Genomic DNA, 26,619 nt, shown 5'->3' with positions numbered 1-26,619 from the left:
TTCAAGCCCGGCAAAATTCAGCCTTCAGCTCGATGAGAGCACAGACGTTGCTAATCTAAGCCAGCTTACTGTTTTTGTGCGCTACGTGAAAGATGACATGATAAAAGAAGATTTTTTATTTTGTAAGCCTCTTACAACAACAACTAAGGCAGCCGATGTGAAGAAGCTTGTGGATGACTTCTTCGGAGACAACAATCTTTCATGGGACATGGTTTCTGCAGTTTGTACAGACGGAGCTCCCGTCATGCTGGGAAGAAACTCTGGTTTTGGTGCGCTAGTAAAAGCCGATGCACCACACATCATTGTGACTCATTGTATTTTGCACAGGCATGCATTGGCAACAAAAACCTTGCCTCCAAAAATGGCAGAAGTATTAAAAACCGTGGTGGAATGTGTGAACTATGTGCGAAATAGTGCTCTGAGGCACCGCATCTTCAGTGAGCTGTGTAAAGAAATGGGCTCTGAATTCGAGGTACTTCTGTACCATTCTAATGTTCAGTGGTTATCCCGGGGACAGGTGCTGAATCGTGTTTTTGCCATGCGTGTGGAATTAGCCCTGTTTTTGCAAGAGCACCAACACTGTCATGCAGATTGCTTCAAAAATCCTGAGTTCATTCTCATTTTAGCATACATGGCTGATATATTCGCAGCTCTCAATCATCTCAATCAGCAGATGCAGGGTGGTGGAGTCAATATCATAGAAGCGGAAGAACACCTGAAGGCTTTTCAAAAAAAGCTAACGTTATGGAAACGACGAACAGAGAACAACAACTTTGCAAACTTCCCCCTTCTGGACAACTGTGTAAGTAAGGTCGAAGATGTGTCTGGAATCGGAGATGTTTCTGTATCCACGGAACTGAAGCAAACAATTGCAACGCACTTAGATGAGCTTGCAAAGTCTCTCGACAGATATTTCCCTACAAGAGAGTCATATCCAGCATGGGTGAGACAGCCGTTCACGTTTGCTGTTGAGACAGCAGATGTCAATGATGAATACCTTGACGAAATCATTGAAATTCAGCAGAGCCAGGTTCAACAGCAACTCTTCAGAACAACAACACTCTCAACGTTTTGGTGTCGACAAATGGACAAGTATCCAATTATTGCTAAGAAAGCCCTGGATTTTTTTATACCATTTGTTACAACATATCTTTGCGAGCAATCCTTTTCGACGATGCTGGACATAAAAACGAAGAAAAGGAACAGACTTTTCTGTGAAAATGACATGAGACTGGCACTTGCCAAGGTGAAGCCACGCATATCTGAACTGGTCTCTCAAAGGCAACAGCAGAAGTCACACTGATTTGCAGGTATGTAATTTGTTGTAAGTTCATGCATTGTGTTGGTTTTGTTCTTTGAACAAGGTGATGTTCATGTACGGCTCATTTTGTGCACCAGTAAAAAAACATATCTATGTCTTGAATTTGAAAAAAAAAAAAAATTTCACTAAAGAGGGGTTCGGTGAATGCGCATATGAAACTGGTGGGGTTCGGTACCTCCAACAAGGTTAAGAACCACTGGTTTAAACCATTTGCTGAAATGAGTATAAGAGACCTGTCACAGATGTATTTGTTTCCATGTAAAATAAGCCACTTTACTCTAACGGCATGATGTATAGCATCTTCAATCCCCAAAAACTCTACAACCTTTGATTGCAAATGGTCCATATTAGCAACCTCTGATACAGGACCTAGTTCTTTCTCATTTACAAATATCGGATGCTCAGTTCCTGCTTCACTTTGGCAACACTCCAGCAGCTGATTGTGGTTTACAAGAGACTTGCACACATTCTTAAAGTTTAATTTGGATGACCATTGTTTAAAAAAACTGTGTTTAGACTCGAATCTCATGCACATATGACGTATTACAGGTCCCAGGGCAATAATTTGAGAGGGAAGATGCAGCATGTAATGTTGCTTTGGTATTACATTTTTTTCTGGGAATAGTTGCCTGAATTGTTTAAGATGATCTTCTATCATTTTTTTTAGTTTGGACACAGTTTGTAAAGACACAACTGGGGCAAAAAGTATTTTAACAATTTCAATTAAATCCAAAATAAACTGGATAAAGGGATTTTTCTCTACAACACTGTACAATAAGAATGGCAAAATCTTGATCAATATAAGCATTTGTCCAGAGGATTGTTTGAGTCTGTTGTCACTTGAAGCTAAAGTAGCAATACTAATTGGTGAAGGCTTGTCACGTATGTCCACTGATGAAAAAGGAAAGTTCTGCATGGCAGAATTAAACAAGTCCAAATCCAAATTTCCAGATAAAACAAGGTATTTCAACACACACTTAATTTCCATTGGTGCCACTCCTTCAAGAATTACATGCATAATATCCTGTGGCATCTGCTCTATGAGATTAAAACCTGGGAAATCAACTAATTTGCTTTGTCTATTTATGCCAAAAGTCGTTTTGAGCGAGGATTTCAAAAATTCGGTAGTTGCCCTTTCTATTTCAATGCACTGCCTAATGTGTCCGTCCAATGTCCGTCTGGTGAAACTATGTTCATTGAAATTTTCTTGCATTTCATCAAAAGTACACTCACAATGACGACATTTGCTATACGCAAAACCAACTCCTTCCTTAAATCCTGCAAGCTCATGCTGGGCAAGAGTGTCTCCACACACAGCAACAACTGCTCCGTTTAAATAAAATTCCCCATTGACAGTGTTAATCATAACACCATCGTACAGTAACTTCAAGTCCTCATTGATTCTCCGCAGTATTATATCTACCCCCCACTCATCTATGTCCCTAGACTTTGCGATTGCGAGAAGTCTGATGGAAGCCAACTTTGATCTAAACTTAGGGTCTATGTTGCCTAAGGTGTAATAAAACATTAGTAGTTTATTTACACTCGCACGTGACCCTAGGGGGTTACACATTTCTATCTCATCAGAATAGAGTATCAGTTGTAAAGCTGAGTTCTTCTTTGAAAACAGTGGGTGGGTTTTGAAAATAATTCCATCATTAATGTCATACAAAAAACTGGCGTTGGGGCAACTCTGAGGTCCAGCACTGAGCATGTCAAATAGTCTTGAATTGGATAATAGCTGTTTCAAACTTTCAATCAAAGGAATGTAGTAGAAAGACTTGTTTTTGATTGCAAGAACTCTCGATTCTCCCTTTTTAACTCTACAGGCATAATTGGAAATGATGATTTCCTCAGGTGTGACAGGGTTGAAATGCATCTGTGTTACACGGTCCTGTAGGTTTGAAGCTGCACATATGGGAAAGGGATCCTGAAAGTTGTCCAGTGTTGAAAGAACTTCTTGTTGTAAAGGTCCATTGCTGTCAGGTTGCCTTTCAAGGATGGTCTTTATTTTTCCCCTCAAGGACGTCAGAAGAGCTGTTTGATACTGTTGGACACCAAGGACAATGTTGTTGACACTCCTCTGATGGGGGAAAAAAAAACACATCAGAGACATGAAAGCGTAAATAGAAAATATAACAGAAGCAAAATGCAACTCTATTTCTTTAGCTCAAATTAATGAGCCACTGAATGTTGTAATTTACCAGTGGAGCAGTAGAAGAAGAAATCAGCCAATAATTGGCATTGTTTTGCATGACATGCCACATGCATGACTCACGTGGCACAAACACATTGCACCGAGCAAGATGGAGGAGCATGAAAGGTTACAACAGAAAAAGTGAACAAATGATTACCTCATTTATTTTTTTTATGTAATTCTACTTCATTTGTCTTTTATGCCTAAAAGTGAACACATTTTACACTGTTAAGCCTATTTTAAACTGTTGAGTGTGCCCAGAGTTACATACATTGCAGTGAACTGCACAACTCTTGTGCTTAACTTCTTCGTAATGTACATTTGTTCTTAATAACTTATATAGGTGAAAGTAATAGCTGAATAAAACCAGCGATGAAAAACAATCAATTAATTGCAAAGATAGTGGACAGATTATGAAAAAAAAATCATTAGTTGCAGCCTTACATTGAACCAGACTTATTAACAAGTTAACAATGACACCCCCATAATATCAGATGAAGCAGTACCTGTGATAGGTGGCATTGCTCCCGCACACCAATAGCAAATGCAGCTGCACATCTGGCAAGATCAACAGTTTCTCTTTTACCCTACAGGACAAAAAGAAAAACAATTGTGTAAGAAAAATGACTCACTCAGAATGTGTTTCAAATTCCACCAGATGCAAAACAAAACAAAGAAATATTCCAAACTGTTGTACATTTTTGCTATTAAAAGATTCATACTACAATGGATAGCTAATGAAGCTGCAAATGTTATGAACAATTTAAGAGTTATTTAATGAAACTTAACCAATCTTTATGGAATCTACTCTGAAGTTAACTGAAAGAAAAATTTGAAAGCTGCTTGGTTCATGGAGCATCTAACAACAACCAAGGCAGGTACACAACACTGGTAAATAAGTTTATTTATTATGTTTAAGTATGGTAACTAAGCCTACATTGTTGTGCAAGCCTGAATTTCAGCGGATTTATGCATTTGAAATTCAGCACTGGCCTTCATACCTATTAAAATATTCTAATCAAGTAGTTTATCTTAGAAAACACATAACTTTAAAACTATAATTTTCACTTGAACTGAGTACATTTTCTCTAGTTAGGCTTTACTACGGTTTTACTAAAGCTGAATTGGGGTAACTGTGCTTGGTTAAGGTTAAACAACACACATACAATTAAAAATTCGCGCGCGTACACACAGAAACACATAAAGTACATTACCTGATTCTGACGAGGTGTTTGAAGCTCAGCCGCGTCTTGCTCCATCACGTTCTGACTTTCCTGTCGCTCCTCCTCCAACACCTCCGATGTTACTGGGGGGTCTAGTGGTGGTGGCTCTACTTCAGTGCCATTGCCATTGCTAACAGTTTGTCTGGGTTCGGCAGTATAGTCGGCAAAAATGGCTGTACCAAAATTTTCGCCTCCTAATACATTTGCATCGGATGAAGCTGTCAGCCATCCTGTAGGCGGGTTCCCAGTGGAGATGTATTGTGGATGTGTGCGTCTGAGATGGTGGTAAAACGAGTTGAAAACACGGTAATCCTCGGCGCATCCATCGACTCCACAAATGACACGGAAATCTGGACTGCGACTGTGTGCAGTATTAATGTGACTTAAGAGAGACTTCAATGTTAACGCCACAAAGACGAAGCAAATCACACACCTCCAACAGGCCATTGTATTAGACTAAAGTCAAGCAAAAAATATGTTGCAGTGTGGAGCTGTTGCCGCGCTAGTTTGGGAAATACCAAGTTCATGGGGGGAGGGGGGTATTACAAACTGGAGCTGTAAAAACAAAAAATGGTCACAAATAAGGTAAAATGAAATAACACCTATAAGAGTTTATTTTAAATCAATGAAGAAGAAATTTACCTATCATACTGACTGTGTTTTATGAACGTACAAACCACTAAATTGTATATAAAAGCAAAAATTGAGATGTGCACCCCCCTTCGTGTTCCATGTTAGTTGTTACCCAACTCCATTTGAATTTGGAGTCACAGGAATCTTCTGCACCTGAGCATTGAAAGAAAAACTGTGAGAGAAAACTTCGTCAAGAAAGAGAGGTAAGCAATTTTAATTTTTCGAATGTAAGTAGTGTGTAGTCTAATCACTGTTTTAAAGTCAAGCGGACAGAATAATAAATTTAATTTGAGCGCGGGAAGGAGTAATGTAGCATGCTAACGGATGCTAGCGTTAGCTTAGCAGCCCTCGCATGTGGTTCAGAGAACATTATTTAGTGAAGTATCTACTGTAATGTTGTGAGAATTCCTAGCTATGCTATTTATAAGGGGCAGTATTAGCCGTTTGTATTAACTTAAGTTAATAGGCACACTGAGAATTTCTTTCAATTAGCAAGAGAGCTAATTAACCACATTCAGGGTTTTCCAATTGTCTTTGACTGATTTACTAGCTGCTTGAATTCCCTCACAAGGTGTGGGTTTAAATTAATATTTTGATATTAATTGGATTTATTAAAGTGGGCTCAAAACAGTGTTATTCAGGAATCAGGCTGGTTGGTAAAACAAGTAGCGCTGTGTATCGATTCAAAATTGAAACAGAAGATGGCAGCACTGTATGTGCAAGGATGCCAGCTGCCGTTAAACCCCGAAGAAGAAGAAGAAGCTGTATCCCAGAATTCATAGCGCGGCCTAGCTCAGTTTCCAAAAATGGCGGCAGCTAGTTAGTTTTAAAATTTCTCTTATTACTCTTTCTAGGTCACAAAATAAACGTTTAACATATTTTCAGGCGAGAATGTAGCCGTGTAAACTTCAAATATCTGGACAGTTTATCAAGACACCACATATTTTCAAAAGCGCTCCGACGTTTTCGGAGACGTCTGTTACCCACTAGCTCGATAGCTAGCTGGGGTTTAACGCTCACTAGAGCCGTGAGAACACCGGACTCTGGGCGAACCATTTTCAAAACCACCGCCGTCTTTCACTACTCAGGTGAACATGATATATAAGTCACTTAAATAACTTAAAAATGTTATTGTTTGGCTTTTTTCAGTATTTTATTTGTTCCTGAGTAAATCGGTTTGGCTGAGATTAAAGTTATAGTTTTTACACAGCTGAATAAACGTCAAGCAGACAACTGATTATCAGAAGTGTGAGATGCTGGAGAATATACTCCGGTGTCCTTTCATATTTTAGATAGCAATGAGCAATCTGTAAATTTCTTTAAAATGTAATAAACTATCATCTTGCCTTTATTTTTAGTTAGCACATACCTTAAACACTTAAAGCTATAAGCTAATGATCGTTATGTAAGAGCAGATACTGCTGGTGCAATAAGCTGTACATTTTACGTCCAATGGATGCATGATCTGGCAGCCCTAGTCAGCATAATCTTATTGATGAAATTCAATGACACAAATCTGGGTGAGTAAAAGTTCACCGGGCAATATTGTATAACCCTTTCAGACCTCAGCCGGGCTGTCTGGACATTTCTTTTCTATAATAGCTTTAAAAAGGGTAAAAATGTTGAACAATCAAAACGATTCTTTGACGTGAATCAATTTGATTCTCATGGGACTCAATTAAGATTCAACTTTTCAAATGTTTTTAACATAACACTAATTGTAAACATTTGTCTTGCAGGTGACTGAGCAATGGAGAAGCTGGATGATGTAACAGTATCTGTCCTTAAAGGTTATATTTGATAATATATTTGTGTGTGTGTGTGTGTGTGTGTGTGTGTGTGTGTGTGTGTGTGTGTATATATATATATATATATATATATATATATATATATATATATATATATATATATATATATATATATATTAAAAAAACAGTTATGTTTGTGCAGTTATGTGCTTGCACAGTTTAACTGGTGTTTGTCTTTTTGTTAGCTGCAAGCATTGACGAGCGCATGCTTTTAACATTGACCCGTGATGATCTGAGGGACCTTTTTTCTGGGCCTGAGCACTTTCTCAGAAGAAAACATGTGTGGTCAATAATTCATCCTGAGGTATTATGTAAAAAATATTTAGTTCAACTAATCTCCAGAAAGTATGCTTTTATTTTAGCAGTACTTGACATTTTTATTTTCTCACCCTAAACCAGGAAGACCATCCGCTACCACAGAAACCTGAAACAACTTCTTCACCCAGGGTAGTTGCAACAGGCCCTCCAACTGCTGATGCTAATGTAAGCCAGCTGAAAACCTTGCAGCTCCCCAGTCCTCCGGAATATGTTCTGTACACCGACAGTGAGTTGGAGCAATGCCGAAAGAGTTACCTGGAGTTGGCCTGCTCCGGCAGGGAACAGGCATGCGTCATGTCAAAAGAACTGAGATGCAGATTGGTGAGAAATACAATCACAAGTATGGTGTCCCTTTTGAGAGCAAGCCAAGGCCAAATGGAGCGATACCCCTCTAAGACCGAAATCACTGCAATGGCTAAAAAAGTTGTGGAATATTATCCTATGCTGCAGGATAATGATGCAAGCGTAAAACACGTAAGTTCTTGTATTTGTGTCTCATATATAAATCATTTTGTTTTGTTCAGGGGGCATGATATATATGTATTTTCACCAGGAGAGCATTAATGCCAAGTTACAAAAAAGGCTGCAAAATATGAAAACCCCAGTAAAAAGGCAAGGACCAACACCGGAGAGGGGACGGCCCAAGAGAAGGCTCACTGACCTCTACCCAAGGGATGAAGAAGCTGATGATGAAGATGCTGATCGCAGTTCTTCCAGTGGTGCATCTACTCTGTTATCACCTGTCAGAAATTCTGACAATGCCTCCACTTCATGTGAGTACTAGTAATTTTGTAAAATGGTTATCAACACACAGCCAGTAGTAGCTAATGTTTTGTGGAAGTCTACTTCAGTAACAATGAAAAACCAAAATGCTCTTGTACTTCTCTCTATCTTAGCTGACAAGGATAGTCGGCAAATACAAGCAAGACATTACAAAACATTACAAGAAATGTGTAAGAAGGCAAAACCAAACCAAGAAGATGTGTCCCAGCTATTAGACCTCGAGTTTGAAGCCAGAAGATCCTTCATTGACTCAGACACCATGAAAGAGGAGAACAGAGCTTGCCTCATCTTGGATGCATATCCATGCTTTAAAGAATTGCATCATGTAAGTTTTTGGAAGAGTTAATAAATAATCACTTTAATTTCAAATATATTTGGTGTGGTAGTAAAGTTATTTTGATTTTATTTGTCTACTTATTTTTTTAAACCTATTGTAGGCGTTGGGTGAGCTTCGCAGAATTTTGGATCCCCACAACAACAAGTTCATCAGTCAAGTAAAACTGAGATGGGAAGAATTCTGCTCCAGGGTAGAGTTCTACGGTGTGTCAAAGAAGGCAATGAATCCACCAATGACCATGGACAAAAGTAAGTTTTACCATTTGAATACAAAGTTCTCATCCTTTAAAATTTATGTTTATGAAGGTTTGTTTCTGCTTTGTCCAGCTGAAGCCCACCTTGCACTGATGAAGGCTCTTCCAACCCTCTTTCCCACACCTGCCCATCCACCAAAAAAGATGGGGAATGCTTCTGAAGCATTTCTACATGTCCTGAAGGTAAGTTTTATAAAATTTGCTTATAAAGATCTACAGAAAATTTGGCAAACAAAATATTTCGGTCAAACATGACTCAAAAATGCTTTTTCAGTTTCAGCCGAAAGACTTAAATCTATAATTTATTGTTTTCATTAATTTATAACGTATTTAATGTACACGAGTGTGGTCACATAAGGAGTCGCTTGATAAACCATAAGTCAAAACTACTATAAAATGTGTGTAACCAACAAAGAACAAGATAATGACATCTCCAACGTTATGACCAATTCCCAGCAAAAAAACATACAATTAACATAAGATGTTGACTGTCATGTCTTTTGTGTCTTGCAGCCTACAGAAGATCCAGATGCTGTCCTCCAGAAACGAAGCTTGTCATGTCCAGTAGTGATGTTCGATGGCTGCAAGTGTGTCATTGCTGTTGGTAATTTACCAGTTACAACATTTGACAAAGAAAAAATTGGTGAGGCTATGATATATGTGATGGCATACTTTTATGCACTCCATCTGACTTACCCCAAATGCGTGGCAACCCTGCTGTCTGTCATTCAGACAGAAGTTCTCCAGGATGCCATTCATGAGCATGACACTACATCATCTTACAGAAAAGCCCTGGCAGAATGGCATGCATTTATTGGAAAGTAGTGTGTAAATTTCAGATAAGATTAGGAGAGGGCACTTCTGTTTTGTTTTTGTTTGTTTTTTCAATCTGGGTCTTATTTCTAAAATGGAAAATGTTCATTTACTCACCCAGACAAGTTTTGTGGTATTTGGTGTCATTCGGAAGAAATTTGAATCTTTGTGGTCTTCCTATGTCACTCGTCAATTTTAATGGGGCAATGGCGAAACCTCTAAGGCTGTTGAAATGTTGAAACCACTTAAACAAACTCATAATGTTGGACCTGTACTGTTCAATTGTATCTTTATTATCTGCAGGTTATTGTTAAAGTGGACAAATAAAGATGGACACTTTTACTCTGTTTCAGTTTTGTTTTGTCCTTAATCAGCAATATAATCTTAAAGTAGTGTTTAGCTAAATTTAAAAAGAAGAAATTTCTTAAAAATGATTTAATGTACTAGTTTTTAGATTATTTGCCTTGATTTGTTTGTTAGAATAAGTGTTTTATGCCTATTTTCAGATTTAATTTCTTCAACATTTTACTTAGAACAAGTGGTTAAAGCTTATTTTAGGTTTCAAGCCATGATTGGTTGCCTGGAATAAGTGTAAAAGACTTATTTTTAGCTTTATTATCTTTATTTGTGGCCTACAATCAGTGGTTAAAGCTTATTTTAAGTTTCAATTGTTCTAATTTGTTGCCTGTAATAAGTGTAAAAGACTTATTTTTAGCTTTATTATCTTATTTGTGGCCTACAATAAGTGGTTAAAGCTTATTTTAAGTTTCAATGTTCTGATTTGTTCCCTGGAATGAGTGTAAAATACTTATTTTTAGCTTTATTTAAATCTAGATATTGTTCTTATTTCAAGAAATCTTATTAAGAAAAAAACACTTACCCCATGGGCAGATAATTTCACTTGTTTTAAGCAAATCTTCACCAAAAATAAGTGTATTTTTCTAGTATTAAGGAGGTGGGTTTTTGCAGTGTGAGTGGAGTTTTTTCTCCTCCTCTCACCTCATGTTATGTATTTTTGTTGTTTTTTCCTATCAGCCTACCTCTCTGACTGTCACGGTCCTGGGTCGGTGACCCAGTGTTTTGAGTTTCTTGTATCTCTGAGTTTTTGTATTACGATCTTAGTTCTCTTTGTTGCCCCAGTTTATTTTTTAGTCTAGTGTCTTAGTTTGGCTTTCTTGTATTCTCTTTAGTTTTCTGAGTATTTAGTTAGCCGCCCTCTGTGTCTCCCTGTTATTGTTCTCTGTGTTTCTTAGTTGCTCTGTCTCCCCTAGTCAAGTCTATGTTACATGTTTTACTTTGAAGGTCTGTGTCCTACGTGAATGTATTGAGTTTCGCTTCCCTTGGGTCTCATTATGTCCGATTTCTCCCAGCTGTGCTCCCCTTCTATGTCTCATTCCCCTTGTTATTTCCCAGTGTATTTAAAGCCCTGTGTTTCTCTGTGTCAGTGTCGCGATCTCACTCATGCTGTGTGTGATTCTCCCCGTGTCTCCTGGTATACATTATAATTAGCTTTTCACAGTTTAGTTTTGTATTGTTTGTGACCTGTTTTCCAGCAATAAAGCTGTGCTTTTGAGTTCAAGTTCTGTCCCCGTGAGTTTGCGTTTGGGTCCAACTCCTGCCTACCACACAGCCGGATCATGACACTGACATGTCTTCTCAATGTGATGTTTGTGTAAAGTTTGGTCAGAAGGTTCCTTCTGACCAAAGTGTAAGTGTAAGTGCGCATGCGCCACAGCTGCCTGCTGTAACCTATAATTTCCTTTGGGATTAATAAAGTATTCTGATTCTGATTGTGGTCTCTACATGCATGGTTCCCACCGTGAAGCATGGTGCAGGAGGTGTGATGGTGCAGAGGTGCTTTGCTGGGACGCTGTTGGGGATTTATTCAAAACTGAAGGCACACTGAACCAGCATGGCTACCACAGCATCCTGCAGCGACAAGTCATTCCATCTGGTTTGCATTCAGTTGAACCATCATTTATTTTTTAACGGGACAATGACCCCAAACACACCTCCAGGCTGTGTTGGGGCTATTTGACCAAGAAGGAGAGTGATGGGGTGCTGCGCCAGATGGCCTGGCCTCCACAGTCACCTGAGCTAAACCCAGTGGAGATGGTTTGGGATGAAATGGACCTCAGAGTGAAGGCAAAAGAGCCAATAACTGCTCAGCATCTCTGGGAACTCCTTCAAGACTGTTGGAAAACCATTTCAGGTGAAGACCTCATGAAGGTCATTGAGAGAATGCCAAGAGTGAGCAAAGCAGTAATCAAAGCAAAGAATGGCTATTTTGAATAATCTAAAATATATAACATGTTTTGAGTTATTTCACCCTTTTTTGTTTACTGGATAATTCCATATGTGTTCATTCATAGTTTTGATGCCTTCAGTGAGAATCTACAATGTAAATAGTGATGAAAATAAAGAGTGTGTGTCCCTGTGTTTGTGAAGCCCTCTGTAGCTGATAATGGGCTATAAAAATAAAAGTGACTTGATCTAAAGTAGACAATAGAAGCACCCCATTCTGAAGAACAAGCCTTCAGAATCACCCAGCTTTCAAAGTTGACCTTGATTAACTATTTTCAGCAAACATAACTCAAGGGGAACTTACTATCACACTTCAGACAGAGTTTGCCCTAGTCTTCTTCTTAGTCTGTTGCTATTTCTCCCTTTTTGTGGTTTATTTATATTTCTATGCAAACCATAAAGTTTGAAAAATCAGCTGAAGATCTGTTTATTTTATTATTTGTCTATTTTTAGCCACAATTGATAAAAAACATGATTACATAACACAATCCAAACACTTAAAATATAGATATACAATATTTGGAGTTTTGATGTTGGATGTTGCCTAGTTTACTTTCATTTATTATGTTATTTAGTTTTAACTTGCATGGGAAAGTTATGGGAAAGTTACTGCCCCTGTAAGGTTAATGTCTGTATAGGCACGAGTGTATGCATACATTTCTGAGAGTGTATATGGTATATGCTGCTGTGTGTACTGGGCACTGCGTCCATCTCCTTCTTGCTCGAGCTCCAGTCTGTTGCGGTAATGAAGATCAATGAGAGGAAAGGTGGAGGCCGGCCGAGATCCAGGTACTGTCTCCCTGTTTCAGGCCAAAGCTCTATCGATCCTCCTGTGGTGCACTCTGCCAGCATCTGATAAAGGGCTTCTGTGCACACACACACAAACACACACACTTACTCATGTGCACTACCAAAGAAAAACACCAAGTCGCTGAGCTTACTCCCTAATGCTGGCCAAGGAGTTAAGCCTCCATCACACTTTTACAGTTTTCTGTCTCAAGCACCTGAAGGAAAATGTAGAGCTCACATTTCATCATTGTCAAATAATGCTAGCTGAGTATAGCTATTTTTCACACTGCAAATTGCCTTGTGGTGGTGTTGCCTTCAAGTACGCTTTGTAATCTCCTACTTCAGAATACAGATGATGGGAATGGAAGTCTATCATGCATTCAAGTGCTGTTTTGTCGGCAATTACAAGAAAATGCCTTCTGCAATAATAGCAGACAATCTTAATGGAAGTTGTAATATTGTGGAGATTGGCCTGTGACGCTGTTTTCTTGTCGACTGTGAAAGAAAGGTGGATTATAAGATTTTGTTGATGGCTTTTATGCAATTATAAACAAAAACATTTAATTTGTATTCACATCAAATGAACAAAAGTGTCGACAGCTCTGTGTCCCCATTTCCAAAAAAGTCAGGGCAAAATGACTATACTGATTTACAACTTACAAATGAAATATAATATGAATAAAGATAAAAATCTCAAACACTGAAGCTGCTCAGTGTCCACAAGCTTGATTTTGTTTTAAAAGTAAAATGTTTTTCAGCTGCTAAATAGTTTAGGACCTCATTTATACTCCACAGTTTCATAATGTGCTGTGTTTTTCGGTGACAGGCCGTTTAAGCAACTATTTTTTTTAATTGCAGACATGTTCTTTTAAGACAGAATTTGGCTTGAAATTGTTGCACCAGGACTGGTTCTTATATGACTTTACTACTCTAATTGAACACAAGCGCTTTTTACTAAAAGCAGATCACTCACCCGATCACACATAATATTCATATAGCACTTTACTGTCACACTCGACGATCAATACATTGACATGCAGACTGGAGGAGTCACCTCCTGATCATGAATGCAAAATATCTCATTTTGAATTTGATGGCAGCAACACATCTCAAAAAGTTGGGATAGGGGCAAAAAGTAAAGATGGGATGCGATAAGAAAATTTTCACTAAATTTGCAATATTACCTCATCTAAAATTTAGCAAATTCCGAAACACTTTCGCAATAATTTTTCTGTGTGGTTTCATATGGTTTTCGTCCCATTTTGTAGAAATTACTCCAAAGTAATGGAATGCTACCCACCTTGCATGCTTAACCATATGACCCAACCTTACAAATCTTGCATAGCAAGTATGTGATATTGTTTGTGATATTGTAAGAGCTAAACATTACATCTGGATAACTTCTGTACTTAACCACATTATAGTGGTTATATTTTAAATATACATATGCAAAATGCTAGTAACAGAAACATGGCCAGGCAAAACATTGCCTGGCCACCTAACAGTCAGTATTACCGTAAAAGTATATTGCTATTGGCTAACTGTATAAGTCCAGTATGTGTGCATATTGGTTTGTCCATTACTTTGAATGAATTTAGCTTTAATAGCCACTACATGGCCTTTACAATATCTATGTAATGATATTCAGACTGGAACAAAATTTAAGGACCTTGAATGAAAGGATAGTAGTGAAAGATTTCACTAAATTTAACAGTAGTGCCAAGTTCCAACCTAAAATCCTCAAATGATCACATCATCCCCAAATGCCTTTGGAAATTTGCCCAAGATCTATCCTAATATGTTCTAAAAGGTGCTAATTGTCTTGACTTCCCCAGAGCTGTATTTCTAAGCGAAATAGTTCAAGAGAGATTAGATAAGTGTACTTTCCAGACAAATAGCTCTTTTTTCCTGCTTTATAGTGTTTCAGGCAATTAAAAGAGTTGGTGAATGCCAACGCCTGGCACGGTACAGCTATTTCATTTAAATGAGCAAGGCAGAGAAGACTTTCCCTCAAATGGATAGTGGCTGGTCCTGGGCCAGTTTTGCATGTCTCCCTCTGATGAAAAAGGTAAGGCCATGCAGGGGAGGTAGCTGTGGTCATATCTGAGCCAAATGAGCATAAATTTGCTACACGCTTGCAATTAGCTTGACATTGCTGTTAATGCTTTGTGAACTACCCCAACTGCCCCGTGATGCCAAACGTGCATTGGATTAATTTGCCTAATTAGCATATAAAACATGCTTATTTTGTTCTACATGGTGGTTTGTTTTTATATTATTCATAAGTGTTGGGGTAAAGCCTTTTTTATGCATGCGCGTGTGTGTCTGTGCAAACAAAGACAAAGAGATATTAAAAATAGTTAAGTCAAGCAGGCGTTAGCTTTGGGCAAATGTTAGCCTAAGCCACCCTGTGTTTGCATCTCCCTTTGCCAGAGTGTATTTCTCTGTCACAGCAGACATTTCACTTTTCTGCCTTCCTTTTGTGAGCAAATGAGACAAGAAACTTGAAGACGTGGGCATTTCCTACCTCCAAGCAATCCACCAAGGCTTCTTGTCTTTTCCCCTCATCCTTCTCATGCTTGTCCTTGCTCTCTCTCCATCTTCTTATCATCTTCGTTTCTATTTCTCCTCAGGTGACGCTTAGGGAGACAGGCAGTGCTCTCAGATGGGTGGATGGATGGACAGATGGATAGATGGTAGGTGGACAGACAGTAAACACTTGTCCTCCATTACGACAGACGAGAATCGCATGATACAATTTGTCTGGCATTTTTGCCTGATATGCCTATCACACAACTCAATCCACTTAGAGATGATGCGGGGCAACTTGTCGCATCCATATGAAAGTGTAGGGGAGAGGAATCCCAAAGAAAACAGACAAACATGCGCGAGGCAGTTGTGTCAATCCATTCCATTGTTTAAATGCATGCAGGAACACTCATACAACCCTAGAGTTCACACTATTTCAATCCTATTCTTCAAGGTTATTAAAATTGCAATTATATTAACCCCAATCAAAAAGAAAAGGTTGCAGGAAGCATCTATGCTCCAATAGTTCAGGTGCACTACCCATTAAAGTTTAACAACCATTGGTTGTATAATCGTAAAGCACATATGCATACACAGACAAAACGAAACTGGCCCCTTGTGCCATCCACTATCTCTCAGTGCCGTGGTGGCGTTATGCATTTTTATGTTGGGCCGAGGCCTCTCTCTAAATAGGGGTGTCATGGGTGTGAGGTTTGGTAACCTTGTGCTTTATTGTCTCAGGGCTGGAAAATGGGTTTTATTCCAGGCTGAAGATGAGATAAGGCTCTGTCAGGAATCCCGGCCTCTCTGCCTCTTACCCTCGCTGCTGGAGGCTTATTGCAGCAGAGAGGACTAACATTCCATCTCTCCCTTGCTCTGTCTTGTATAGATTTTCCCTTCTGCCACTTTCATTACATTTGGCACTTTCTTCTCTGCTTTGACTTTCATGTTCTTTCCTCGCACCCTCAATTTCACCCGTCTTCATTATGCTGTCATTAAAACCAGTTCTGATTTCATTGCGATCATTTATCATTCTGTTGCATGGATTCATTATCACGATTTTTTACTGCTTGCCCACCCCACCACCATCCCCTCCCTTCTTTTGTCTTCCTCTCAGTCTGACCCTTCAGTGAAACGGCCCATGTGCATTTCAGTACTGTGTGTAAGCCTTGGCAAGTCAGAGAAAGACAAAAAGATAAAGACTGTGGAAAAAAAAAGGGCAGTTCTTTCTTAACACTTCATGCATAATCCACTTCTTATTTGGGTTCATATACAGCCGTAGTCTGACCGCTGCTATTTCTGCTACCATTTATCCTCCCCCTGCCCCTTCCCCACCTGAAACCACAACCCATCAAGTCACATCTGGCGACAGGCCTTCTTCCTCGTAAATTGCTGCTGCTGGATAAATATGTGTGCAGCTGTTAGCCTGTGCTCACACTTTACCTTTAAGTGCCCCCCCATTGCTCAGGTTTGACTAGTCATAAATTTTTCCGGGCGTGGAGGCAGGTGGCCTCACTGACTATGATGCTTCCTGATTCCTATATTTCTTTCTCATATAAAGAAAAGCTTGGTGAAAAATACCAGTATGTCAAAATAAACAGATCCTTTAAGAAAAAGAGCTATTTCAAAAATAATGTTCTCAAAGACATTACTTTGCCCATGATCACAGGTGGTACACATTAAATTTGATGATGTGTTTGGATAACTAAGCCTTATCAGGAAAGATACTTTGGCATTTGCCATTTTCATTCTAATAAAAATCATTCTAATTCTAATAAAATACTGATTACTGATTCGGCTAATGTAGTGACCTCCGGGGATGCTTTTCAGCGTTTGCTTTTAGAGTTTCCGTCGCTGTCTGTCCCTAATTTCTCTAGCACGGTAACGAAGCATGGGGTTGAGCATTATATTCCCATGGTCAGGCCCCCGGTGTTCGCGCGCGCGCGCCGCCTCGACCCCGCGAAACTGTCCGTCGCTCAGGAAGAGTTTGCAGCCATGGAGCGCCTTGGCATTGTGCAGCGTTCGAACAGTGCATGGGCCTCTCCGCTTCACATGGTGCCCAAATCGGACAGTCGGTGGCGGCCATGCGGAGATTTCCGCCGTTTAAATAATGCCACGGAGAATGACCGTTACCCCATCCCCCACATTCAGGATTTTTCTGCCAATCTCGCCGGAACGTCGATTTTTTTCTAAAATTTACTTGGTGCGGGGGTATCACCAAGTTCCCGTGCACGCCGAAGACGTTCCTAAAACCGCTGTCATTACCCCGTTCGGCTTGTTCGAGTTTTTGCGCATGCCGTTTGGCCTGAAAGGTGCCGCCCAGACCTTTCAGCGGCTGATGGACTCCGTTTTGCGTGGGCTGTCGTTCGTTTTTGCTTATCTGGACGATATATTGGTGGCCAGCTGCTCAGCGAGCCAGCACGAGTCCCATCTGCGCCAGGTTTTCCAGCGTTTGGCAACGCACGGCCTGATCATCAACCCTTCCAAGTGCCAGTTTGGGTTGCCTGTTCTGGATTTCCTCGGGCACCGCATTTCCGCTGAAGGTGTGGTTCCGTTGCCCGACAGAGTCCAGGCCGTTTCGGCTTTTCCGCGTCCCACATCGGTTAAAGCGTTGCAGGAGTTCTTGGGGATGATAAATTTTTACAACCGCTTTCTCCCCAGAGCTGCCCACCTGCTACAGCCACTCTATGCTGCCTTAAAAGGTAAAACAGCCAAAGATCCGGTTGACTGGCTGCCAGAACGCGTCCATGCGTTTTCCGCAGCCAAGTCTGCGCTGGCTGATGCCGCCCTGCTGGCCCACCCGCTTCCATCAGCGGAGATCGCATTGACCACCGACGCGTCCGACGTGGCAGTGGGTGGGGCGTTGGAACAGCAGGTTTCAGGTCTCTGGCAACCGCTCGCCTTTTTCAGTCGTACGCTCCGGGATGCTGAATGCAAGTACAGTGTTTTCGACAGGGAGTTGCTGGCCCTGCACCTTGCGACACGACATTTTCGTTTTTTCCTCGAGGGTCGCAACTTTACTGCGTACGTTGACCACAAACCTTTGACGTTTGCGATGTCCAAGGTCTCTGACCCATGGAGCGCACGCCAGCAGCGCCAGTTGGCAGCCATTTCAGAGTTTACCACAGACATTCAGCATGTGGCTGGTAAGTCCACATGCTGACTGTCTCTCACGTGTGTTGGTTTCTCCGGTGTATGTCGGCGTCGACTACGCTGCCATGGCCGCCGAGCAACGTGCTGACCCGGACGTCCTTGCCCTTCAGTCTACAAAAACGGGCCTCGTGCTGGAGGACACCTCGGTGTGGCACGGCGGTCCGCGCCTTCTTTGGGACATTTCCACCGGCCGCCCCCGCCCGGTGGTTCCCCTTTCGTGGCGTCGTTGTGTTTTTGACTCGGTGCATGCCCTCTCTCATCCCGGTGTCCGGGTCTCGGTCAAGCTGGTCAGCGCCAGGTTTGTTTGGCCGGGCCTTCGCAAGACGGTGAAAGAATGGGTGGCGGTTTGTATCCCATGCCAACGCTCGAAAATCCACCGGCACACACATGCACCCCTCGAACCTTTCCGTGTCCCGGGTAGGCGTTTCGATCACGTTCATGTGGACCTGGTTGGTCCCTTGCCGCAGTCAAAGGGTTTCACGCACCTTTTGACTGTGGTGGACCGCACGACCAGGTGGCCGGAGGCGGTACCCCTGGCGTCCACAACAGCGGTGATGGTGGCCAGGGCATTTTTGTCAACGTGGCTTTCACGTTGCGGTCCCCCTGCTGACATTACCTCGGACAGGGGCCCCCAGTTTGTTTCTGAGCTTTGGTCTGCTATGGCTGACGGCCTGGGGGCCAAGGTCCACTGCACCACAGCATACCACCCGCAAGCTAACGGGATGTGCGAACGGTTTCACCGGTCACTTAAGGCCGTGCTCCGGGCTTCCTTAACAAGTGGCGACTGGGTCGACCGTCTTCCGTGGGTTTTGCTGGGATTGCGTAGCGCGGTTAAAGAAGACCTTGGGGTTTCCCCGGCTGAACTGGTCCTCGGCCAGCCTCTCCGGGTCCCCGGGGAATTCTTACCTGAGAGCCCTCCCCCATGTTTCGATACCTCTTTGTTGCCTTTTCGCCTCCCAAGTAACTCACTTCCTGTTCCTGGTCCTGTGCACCACTGTCTGCCTGACACTTTTGTTCCGAGTTTGTTGGACTCTGCTCGTTTCGTTTTCGTCAGGCACGATGCCCATAGGACTCCGCTGCGTCCACCATATGACGAGCCATACAGGGTTCTTAAACCAGGCAACAAACATTTCATTTTGGACTTTGGCGGTCGGCAGGAGGTTGTCTCTGTTGACAGACTTAAGCCTTAAGCCTGCACATGTTATGCAAGAGGATCAGGTGGTCCCGGCCCAGGCCCCTCGCCGCAGCCGCCCACCTGCCACCAGGCTGATGGATTCTCTTTTTTCCCCCAGGAGCGACCCAAAATCAACGCATGTGTGGTGGACCACTAGAGGGCTCCACTCACACCCAGTGTATAGGAAGTGTGTTCCTGTGTTTTGTGGCGCAATATGCGCAGTTGATGTTGGAGATGAATAAAGAAGGAGTGTGAACTGAGAGCTCTGTGTCGTTGATGCTTACCTCCACAATACCCCTAAGTAACATTAGCTAATATTATGTTGAATACTAACTTAGCATGTTAGCTACAGCAGTAGTATGGTAGTAGTAGTATGTGAAATGATTTGCTTGTGATTATGTTTTATCTTGCGCTGCCCTTCTGACACACATGTAATTCCATAAATGTTGCCTAACATTCGTGAACTTTAGTCAAAATGGAGATTTGGGTACGGTGGCCCCAAGAGGTCAAAATGGATTGCAACTTAAGAAATTGCCAGCAAATAGAAAAATGCTGCAAAAGCACACAAAACACAATAGAAGTTGGATAAAACACAACGTAAGTAACCAAAACATGTGAAATAGTGCACTGAAACATGCTTACAGGAAGCAAAGGGTCCATCAGTGTTGTGAGGAAGAAAAATATGCAAGTTAATATGTGTTTTAATAACTATAAATACACATTTGCTATCAGCTGTTTATTGTTAGATTGTCAATTCTGCAGGTGTTCGGTCATATTATTGTGTCCCCAAAAACAGTTCCATTTTTTTACGTGTTTTTTTTTCTTTCCTATTTTGCTGCGTGTATTCTATTTTTATTTTCATTTCGTTCTTTTTCAGCATTGTGTTTTATGTGCTTTTGCAGTGTTTTCCTATTTGCTGGTGTTTTCTTAAGCTGCAGTGCATTTGAAGTCTCAGAAATGCAATATTGTAACTTCAGTGCCTAGACATAGCCAACAGATTTAAGTGCCCGTTGCCTTGTTTGAACAGAGCGGCCCATGAAAGAGTCAAATTCATGGCCTCGGTTATTGTTTCAGTGTGCCCCTTACCATCATGTCATAATGTGTTTACTTGGAGTTCCTGTTTGGTGATGTCCCGCAAGGCTGCTAGAACTGTTCACAGGTATTTTTGTCACGTAATGATGTCTGCTAGCTACTAACTTCTGTTGTGATGTTACTGGTGCCGCCTGTGAACTTTGCTTTGGTTTTGGTTGGTACATGGATAATTCTTTTTATGTCTGTAATTTATGCAAAAGTGCAGTATGAATATTCATGTGTGAGTCTTAATGACTACATATTTCCAAGTCACGTTTAGTAGATCTTTGTTGTTGTTTGAAGGGGTGGCTAACTTAATAGAAACTCTGGCTTTAGGTTGTTAAAACAGCTTTTATTTAGAGCTCATTCATATTTCCTTGTGATACTAACTTCACAGGAACTCACCAGGAGATTGTGTTGCACGTAGCATAGGTATTCACGTAGAGTTTTATCACATATTTCAGGCTGTGGTTGTGCTGTTTCAATTTTATGCATTAAAAACTTGAGGCAATATATATCAATACTAGGCTGGTTTATTATTTTTCCTGTCATAATTACATCTAAACTACTGAGGTATATTTTCTACAGCTTAGACTGCTGCTTGTAGTCATGACTGATAATGTGTTTATATCATTTACTGATACTTTTTATTGAAGAGATTGCTTGGCCAAGCCACTGTTTTTTGACTTTTGTGTCAATAGTTTGACATGTGTAAAGTCAGCATTTTGAAAACCAGGGGACGTCAGGCATGTTTAAGGAGGAGTTCAGCACTTCACTCTGGGGAAAAAGCAGAGTTAGTTATTTAAATGGACTCTACTTACATTGCACTTTTCTGCTTAATTTGAGCAGCACTTTCTTACTACACACAGACACACAAACCCACAATGATGGATGCACAGGGGGCAACTTGGGGTTTGATATCTTACCCAAAGGTACTTCAGTATGCAAACTAAGGGAACTGGAGATCGACCCACTCGTTTGTTTGTTTTTGCTTTTGAGCTTTTTTTGTACAGATTAAGAAAATATGATATATGTCAATCTGAAAGGTTTAGAGGTGCCAAAACCACAAATACGTTAAGTTATCACTATGTTTGATTCTTTTTATTTTCATAATCGGTTTTTTGTTCGTGTTTAGTGCAGTTTACTTGTGATCTTTTGGTTTCAGCTTCCTCAGTGCCATCTTTTATAATGTGGTTAAGTCTTCATTTCTGTGTTCAGTGTTTCCCCACTGAGTTACTTAATGTCTTGTGAGCTACTTTTGTCATGTGTCTTGTTTCGTTTTATATTTTCCTTATTAGTTTCAGCTGTGGCTTGTTATCGTTCCCCGATTATATGTCCAAAGTGTTGTTTCCATTTTTCAGTACCGGAGTCTGTTAACCTTCCGTGTTCTGTGGAAGATTTTGAATCTATGGTTTGTTTTCCTATCAGCAGTTTTTTTTGTCATACTCAGCCTTATTAAAAGTTATTTTTTTAACAAGTTTGCCTTGGAGATGCTTTTAAAGTTTCTTCCTAAAGTGGTAGCAGTGACAAAAACCGCTAATCTGCTAATCTGTGTATAACTAAATACCACGAATCAAAAGAGAAGTGAAATCATCGGTGTAGCTTTTCCTGAAAAACTCCTGATAGCCTTTCCATTCAGACAACATCACACTCACCGCGATGAAGCATGATTACCTGGAGAGCAATGTGCAAGTCTGATTTGTTTCTCAGTCATGAAAGGGTAAGATTTTATAATTGACCCAACCTCACAGAGTTAACACCGTTAGAAAAATATATGTTATACAACATGATGCCAGATATCAGTAAAATCCAGGATGCTGTTTTCCACAAATATTCTGTATGAATGTAATTCTTCTGTTCCAAGAGAGGAAATCTATTTGCTTGAAACACATTTACTTGTTAGGAGAAGTATTTTAAAGTTATTTCAGTTAAGAAGTGACCTACTGGCATGCAATATAAGTACAGTGCAAAGGCTGACCTTCAGTACTTAGTGTAGTGAGGATATTTAATGTGCATCTATGACATATTCCCATTTTAGACCTTCAAACTCAGAATATCCTCCTTCCAGAGAAATAAGGAAACCAGCTTGTGCGTGCTTAGTTATTTGATGAAAGGTAAACTTGTTGAGCGCTGTCAAAAAGAAAGGATTAATTAGGGTCATCACGCTTTCTGAATTAAAAAGCGTGATGATATATATATATATATATATATATATATATATATATATGGCGCACTTATGTGTTTATGTCTGTGTGTGCATGACTGTGTAAGGAGGGAGCAGTGATCCCTCTGACAAATCAACTGCTATCACATCTCAGTTTCTTTTGTTCCCTTTGGTTTATTCATTGTGCTTTGGTTCATGGCTGGTAGCTTTGCCAAAGGGTGCATAAGTGGTTCAATAGAACAACAATCTTACCCCAAAACCAAGTATAACCAGGATGCCAACTTTCATCCCTTTGTGGACATAGAGTATGTTAATTGGTTGGACAGAACTGCAGTTAGGCCAGCTGTTTGATCTCCAAAGAACGGAGTTTTAAATGCCTGGAGGGACCCAAGAAGTTAAAGCTAGGCTGGTTTATATCAGCTAGAATAATACATTTTTCCATTTCATACACAGTCAAGTTAAAAATAACAGTCCCAATGTGGCTTTTTTAAAACAAAAAACAATTATTTGATCTTCTCTGAAACAGTGTCTATGAATAAAGGTGGTATATTCGACATCAGAAGGATATTTTGTTTTTATGCTAATTTATTTTTCCACAATATATGATATTAGTACATCTGAGAAAATTGGAATACCATCCAAGAAACGTCCAAACTACTGTGAGCTTTCATATATTCAGTTTTTTAAATCAATAATATTTCAATTTTTTTGTTTTACCTTTGAGGATTACAGTTTATAGCTTATGAAAATCACATATTATAGTCTCATGTAGAAATAGTAATAATACCTTTGTCTCAGAAGCTATTTATTATTTTTAGTACTGCGTGTTTTAGTTTTGCAGCTGGAACTAAAATCTTGACTGTAACAAGTCCATTCCATGAACCTCTACTTGATTATTTGGCTTTAGGTGTAATTATGTTCAAACGTCTATGTCTTGTTCAACTAGAGATTTAAGATAGATTCAAATATTCTATAGACTGTCTCAATAACTGCCAGCTGTCTAGTCCCTAAGCAAACTCCAAACCTTAGCATTTTGCCCACCGTGCTGATGGGTAAGGTTCCTCTCCTGAAAAGTTTCTTACTGCTGCAACCAAAATAACTTTCATTCTTCAACCCAAAGCACGTTACTCCAAAAAGGCCTTCTACCAGCGACATACTCATAGCAACCTGGCTTTTCTTTTTGGCATCCAGCACTTTGCTGTCAGGCTGAATTTGCTGGGGCATTCGGTCCTGGTCTTTTGCCCCACTTGTAGATTATTGGCCTTACAGTTAAATTATTTATTTACAAAAGTCTTGTAAATGCCTTGCCAGTCTGTCATGCAGACCTTTTATGCTAACGGATGCCCAGAGGTCCTTAGATCTTGTCATGAAGACACTATACACTTCAACCACAAAGAGAACCCCATCACGTTACTGATCTGTTTTTCACTATGTGTTTAAAATATTGTAAAGACTAAAAGACTATCAGTAGCACTTCCTGTAACAGCCAGTAATAATGTGGTAATGGTGGGATAATAATGTGAAAAACAATTTATGATACAAAAGCAGTAATAGAATAGTCACATATTGGTAACAATATAATAACCTGCTAGCAATAAAATGGTAATATTTGTATATATTTGTACTTTTGGTGGTGATCTCAAAATTATAAAGTAATACTGTTTGATGATTTTTGACTTCCACTTATGCTTCCACTTTGACTTCCACTGGATTACTTCACAGACAGACTTCCACTTTCCTCTTTCAAAATAAAGTCATCAGACTTCAAACAAAAAGGAATCATTCAAACAAACAAATGACAAACTTTTCAAGCATGGTAGCAGGTAAGAAAGATCATGTATATTCTCTTTTATCATATCGAGTAATTCTTATCCTATTAGTTTGTTGTGAAAGCCAGTGCCTTTATTTTGAAAGGTTAAATGTCATAGTTGTAAACCAAGGAAAAGTTAAGTATTTTTTTGTCTTATTAGCACATGGCTAATCTGGGCCCATGGTTGGTTATTATTTTTTTCACATTGTGAACAATACTTAATGACATTATTAAATAAATATAAATTTTCAGTTTTTAACTGGGACTGTAAGCTTGTAAATATGCCAGCACATGTCTGTGCCTATGTGCTATGCCTAACATAGTTAGCATTCTGTGGGTGAGTTATTCTTTAAGGATAGAAGGAAGACACAGTTGTTAAAGTGTGTTATAGAAAGAAGAAGTTTAAACATCCTTAAACCCATCCTTTAATCCAAGTTAAACCCACACTTAAATGGAAAATGGCAAGCGGTACTTATATAGTTCCTTTCTACTTAATTTTAACACTCCAAACACGTTCACGTGTGATTAGGCCCTGATTATTTTTTTGTAACATTAATTGTATTTGTTTCATTATTTCATGTTAAGTCAAATATCCCTTAACTAAAGGTAACTTATTATTTTTATTATTATAATTATATTTTTCATGATTTTTTAAATTATTATTATTATTATTATTATTATTATTATTATTATTATTATTATTATTTTTATTTGCTGTTAAATTTGCTATTAAGCTTTAAATAAATGCCAGGTAAAGATAAGTAAGCTGAACTGTGACGATAAAATAAGGTTTTTATTTAGTTTATTTTTTATGTTTCCCTTCATTGCTACCAGAAGTCTGTCTATAAAAATTCTAATGTAATGTTATTAGAACTTTATTACTAACAGAGTATCATGTTGTTACCAGTAGCTCATTATAAAATTTTTAATAAACAGGCATAAATTTGTTTTCACATTATTACCCATGTTTTGTTACCCAATAACATAAATTTCAATGTAACATAACTCAGCTTGTTACCACTGTTGATACGAGATATATACTTGGATATTACTTTGGTGATTAAGTGGTCATAACTTGAAATATTCATATTATTATAAAGTTGTTTCCAACATCTTACCCCACTATAATTACATTATTACCGAGTTGTAACAGTGCCAACAAAATTTCAAGGCACTTCTTCAAAGAAAGGGGAAAAAAGCTGCTAATAATAACGTAATGTCTACTATATTAATCCCATAGGAAATTGCTTTGTCCTTTTTATTTAACCCATTCACCCAGTGAAGCAGTTTGTAGCTACCAATCCAGCAACCGGGGAGCAGTGTCCTTCCAATCATGGGGGTGAGCTATCCCTGCCCCTACAAAGGCTATGTTGGGCTGCTTACCACAACCAGTCACTGCACTGAGTAGCTCCATGTGATTTTATTCAGCATAATTTTATTCCAGATGCCCTTTCTGTCGTAACCCCAAAGAGATTTGTGCCTCCAGCTTGAATCAAACCAGCACAATTTAAATACTGTATCTATAAAAACAGATCTGCACTTATTTTCCACTATTGCAAACTCAAAATTACAAATGGCACGTTATGAGCTGCTTTTCTGGACGTATGACTGCAAATGACTTTTTCCACTTCTTTGGTGAATCTCACCTCATTCGAACACTCTGTAGCTCAAAACAAGGTCCAACCACGTGAAACACTTGACATTACCACAAGTGAGTGAGTCAGTGAGGGGTTGTTGCAGTTAGATGTTGTTAGCTTTGATTGCCATGACTGATTGGATGCTCCTTCATACAGGATATCCACCTGAGCCCTGTGCATCACATTACTTCTACTGAATATAAGTCAGGGTCATTATCAGCCAGTGAATAATGCGAGCAGGGGATGCTTGTGGGACAAGCCACATGTCTTTGTGGTGCACAGTGGGAAGCCTGGGCTGTAAT

At 39.8% G+C, this 26,619-nt stretch overlaps 2 protein-coding genes across 3 annotated transcripts; one reads left to right on the top strand and one right to left on the bottom strand.

Annotated features, from left to right (window-relative positions):
- Window positions 1–639: 639 nt before the first annotated feature.
- LOC147304278 (uncharacterized) lies at window positions 640–5,424 on the bottom strand. The gene is made up of 3 exons (XM_086279930.1): window positions 4,733–5,424; window positions 4,025–4,105; window positions 640–3,404 (listed from the first exon to the last, which is right to left on the bottom strand). The coding sequence occupies exons 1-3, from the start codon at window positions 5,186–5,188 to the stop codon at window positions 1,383–1,385; spliced, it is 2,559 nt and encodes an 852-aa protein (XP_086136056.1). The 5' UTR covers window positions 5,189–5,424; the 3' UTR covers window positions 640–1,382.
- A 77-nt stretch (window positions 5,425–5,501) lies between these two features.
- LOC147304277 (uncharacterized) lies at window positions 5,502–10,028 on the top strand. 2 transcript variants are annotated; one of them, XM_086279932.1, is made up of 9 exons: window positions 5,504–5,577; window positions 7,114–7,164; window positions 7,368–7,486; window positions 7,582–7,974; window positions 8,054–8,273; window positions 8,397–8,608; window positions 8,721–8,868; window positions 8,947–9,056; window positions 9,387–10,028. In XM_086279932.1, exons 2-9 carry the CDS (start codon window positions 7,125–7,127, stop codon window positions 9,696–9,698), a joined length of 1,554 nt encoding a protein of 517 aa, XP_086136058.1. In that variant the 5' UTR covers window positions 5,504–5,577; window positions 7,114–7,124; the 3' UTR covers window positions 9,699–10,028. The 2 variants fall into 2 exon arrangements, with proteins under 2 accessions (XP_086136057.1, XP_086136058.1); XM_086279931.1 differs by having other exon boundaries at window positions 5,502–5,577; window positions 8,721–9,056.
- Window positions 10,029–26,619: the final 16,591 nt, after the last annotated feature.

The sequence above is a fragment of the Aulonocara sp. 'chitande type north' Nkhata Bay genome, linkage group LG22 (genome assembly GCF_057382095.1).
Source record: "Aulonocara sp. 'chitande type north' Nkhata Bay isolate Kocher_YH1m ecotype deep benthic linkage group LG22, A_spYH_male_GT1.1, whole genome shotgun sequence".
NCBI classification, from domain to species: Eukaryota; Metazoa; Chordata; class Actinopteri; order Cichliformes; family Cichlidae; genus Aulonocara; species Aulonocara sp. 'chitande type north' Nkhata Bay.
The sequence above is the reverse complement of the archived record's forward strand: the minus strand, read 5'-3'. Positions and strand labels throughout refer to the sequence as shown.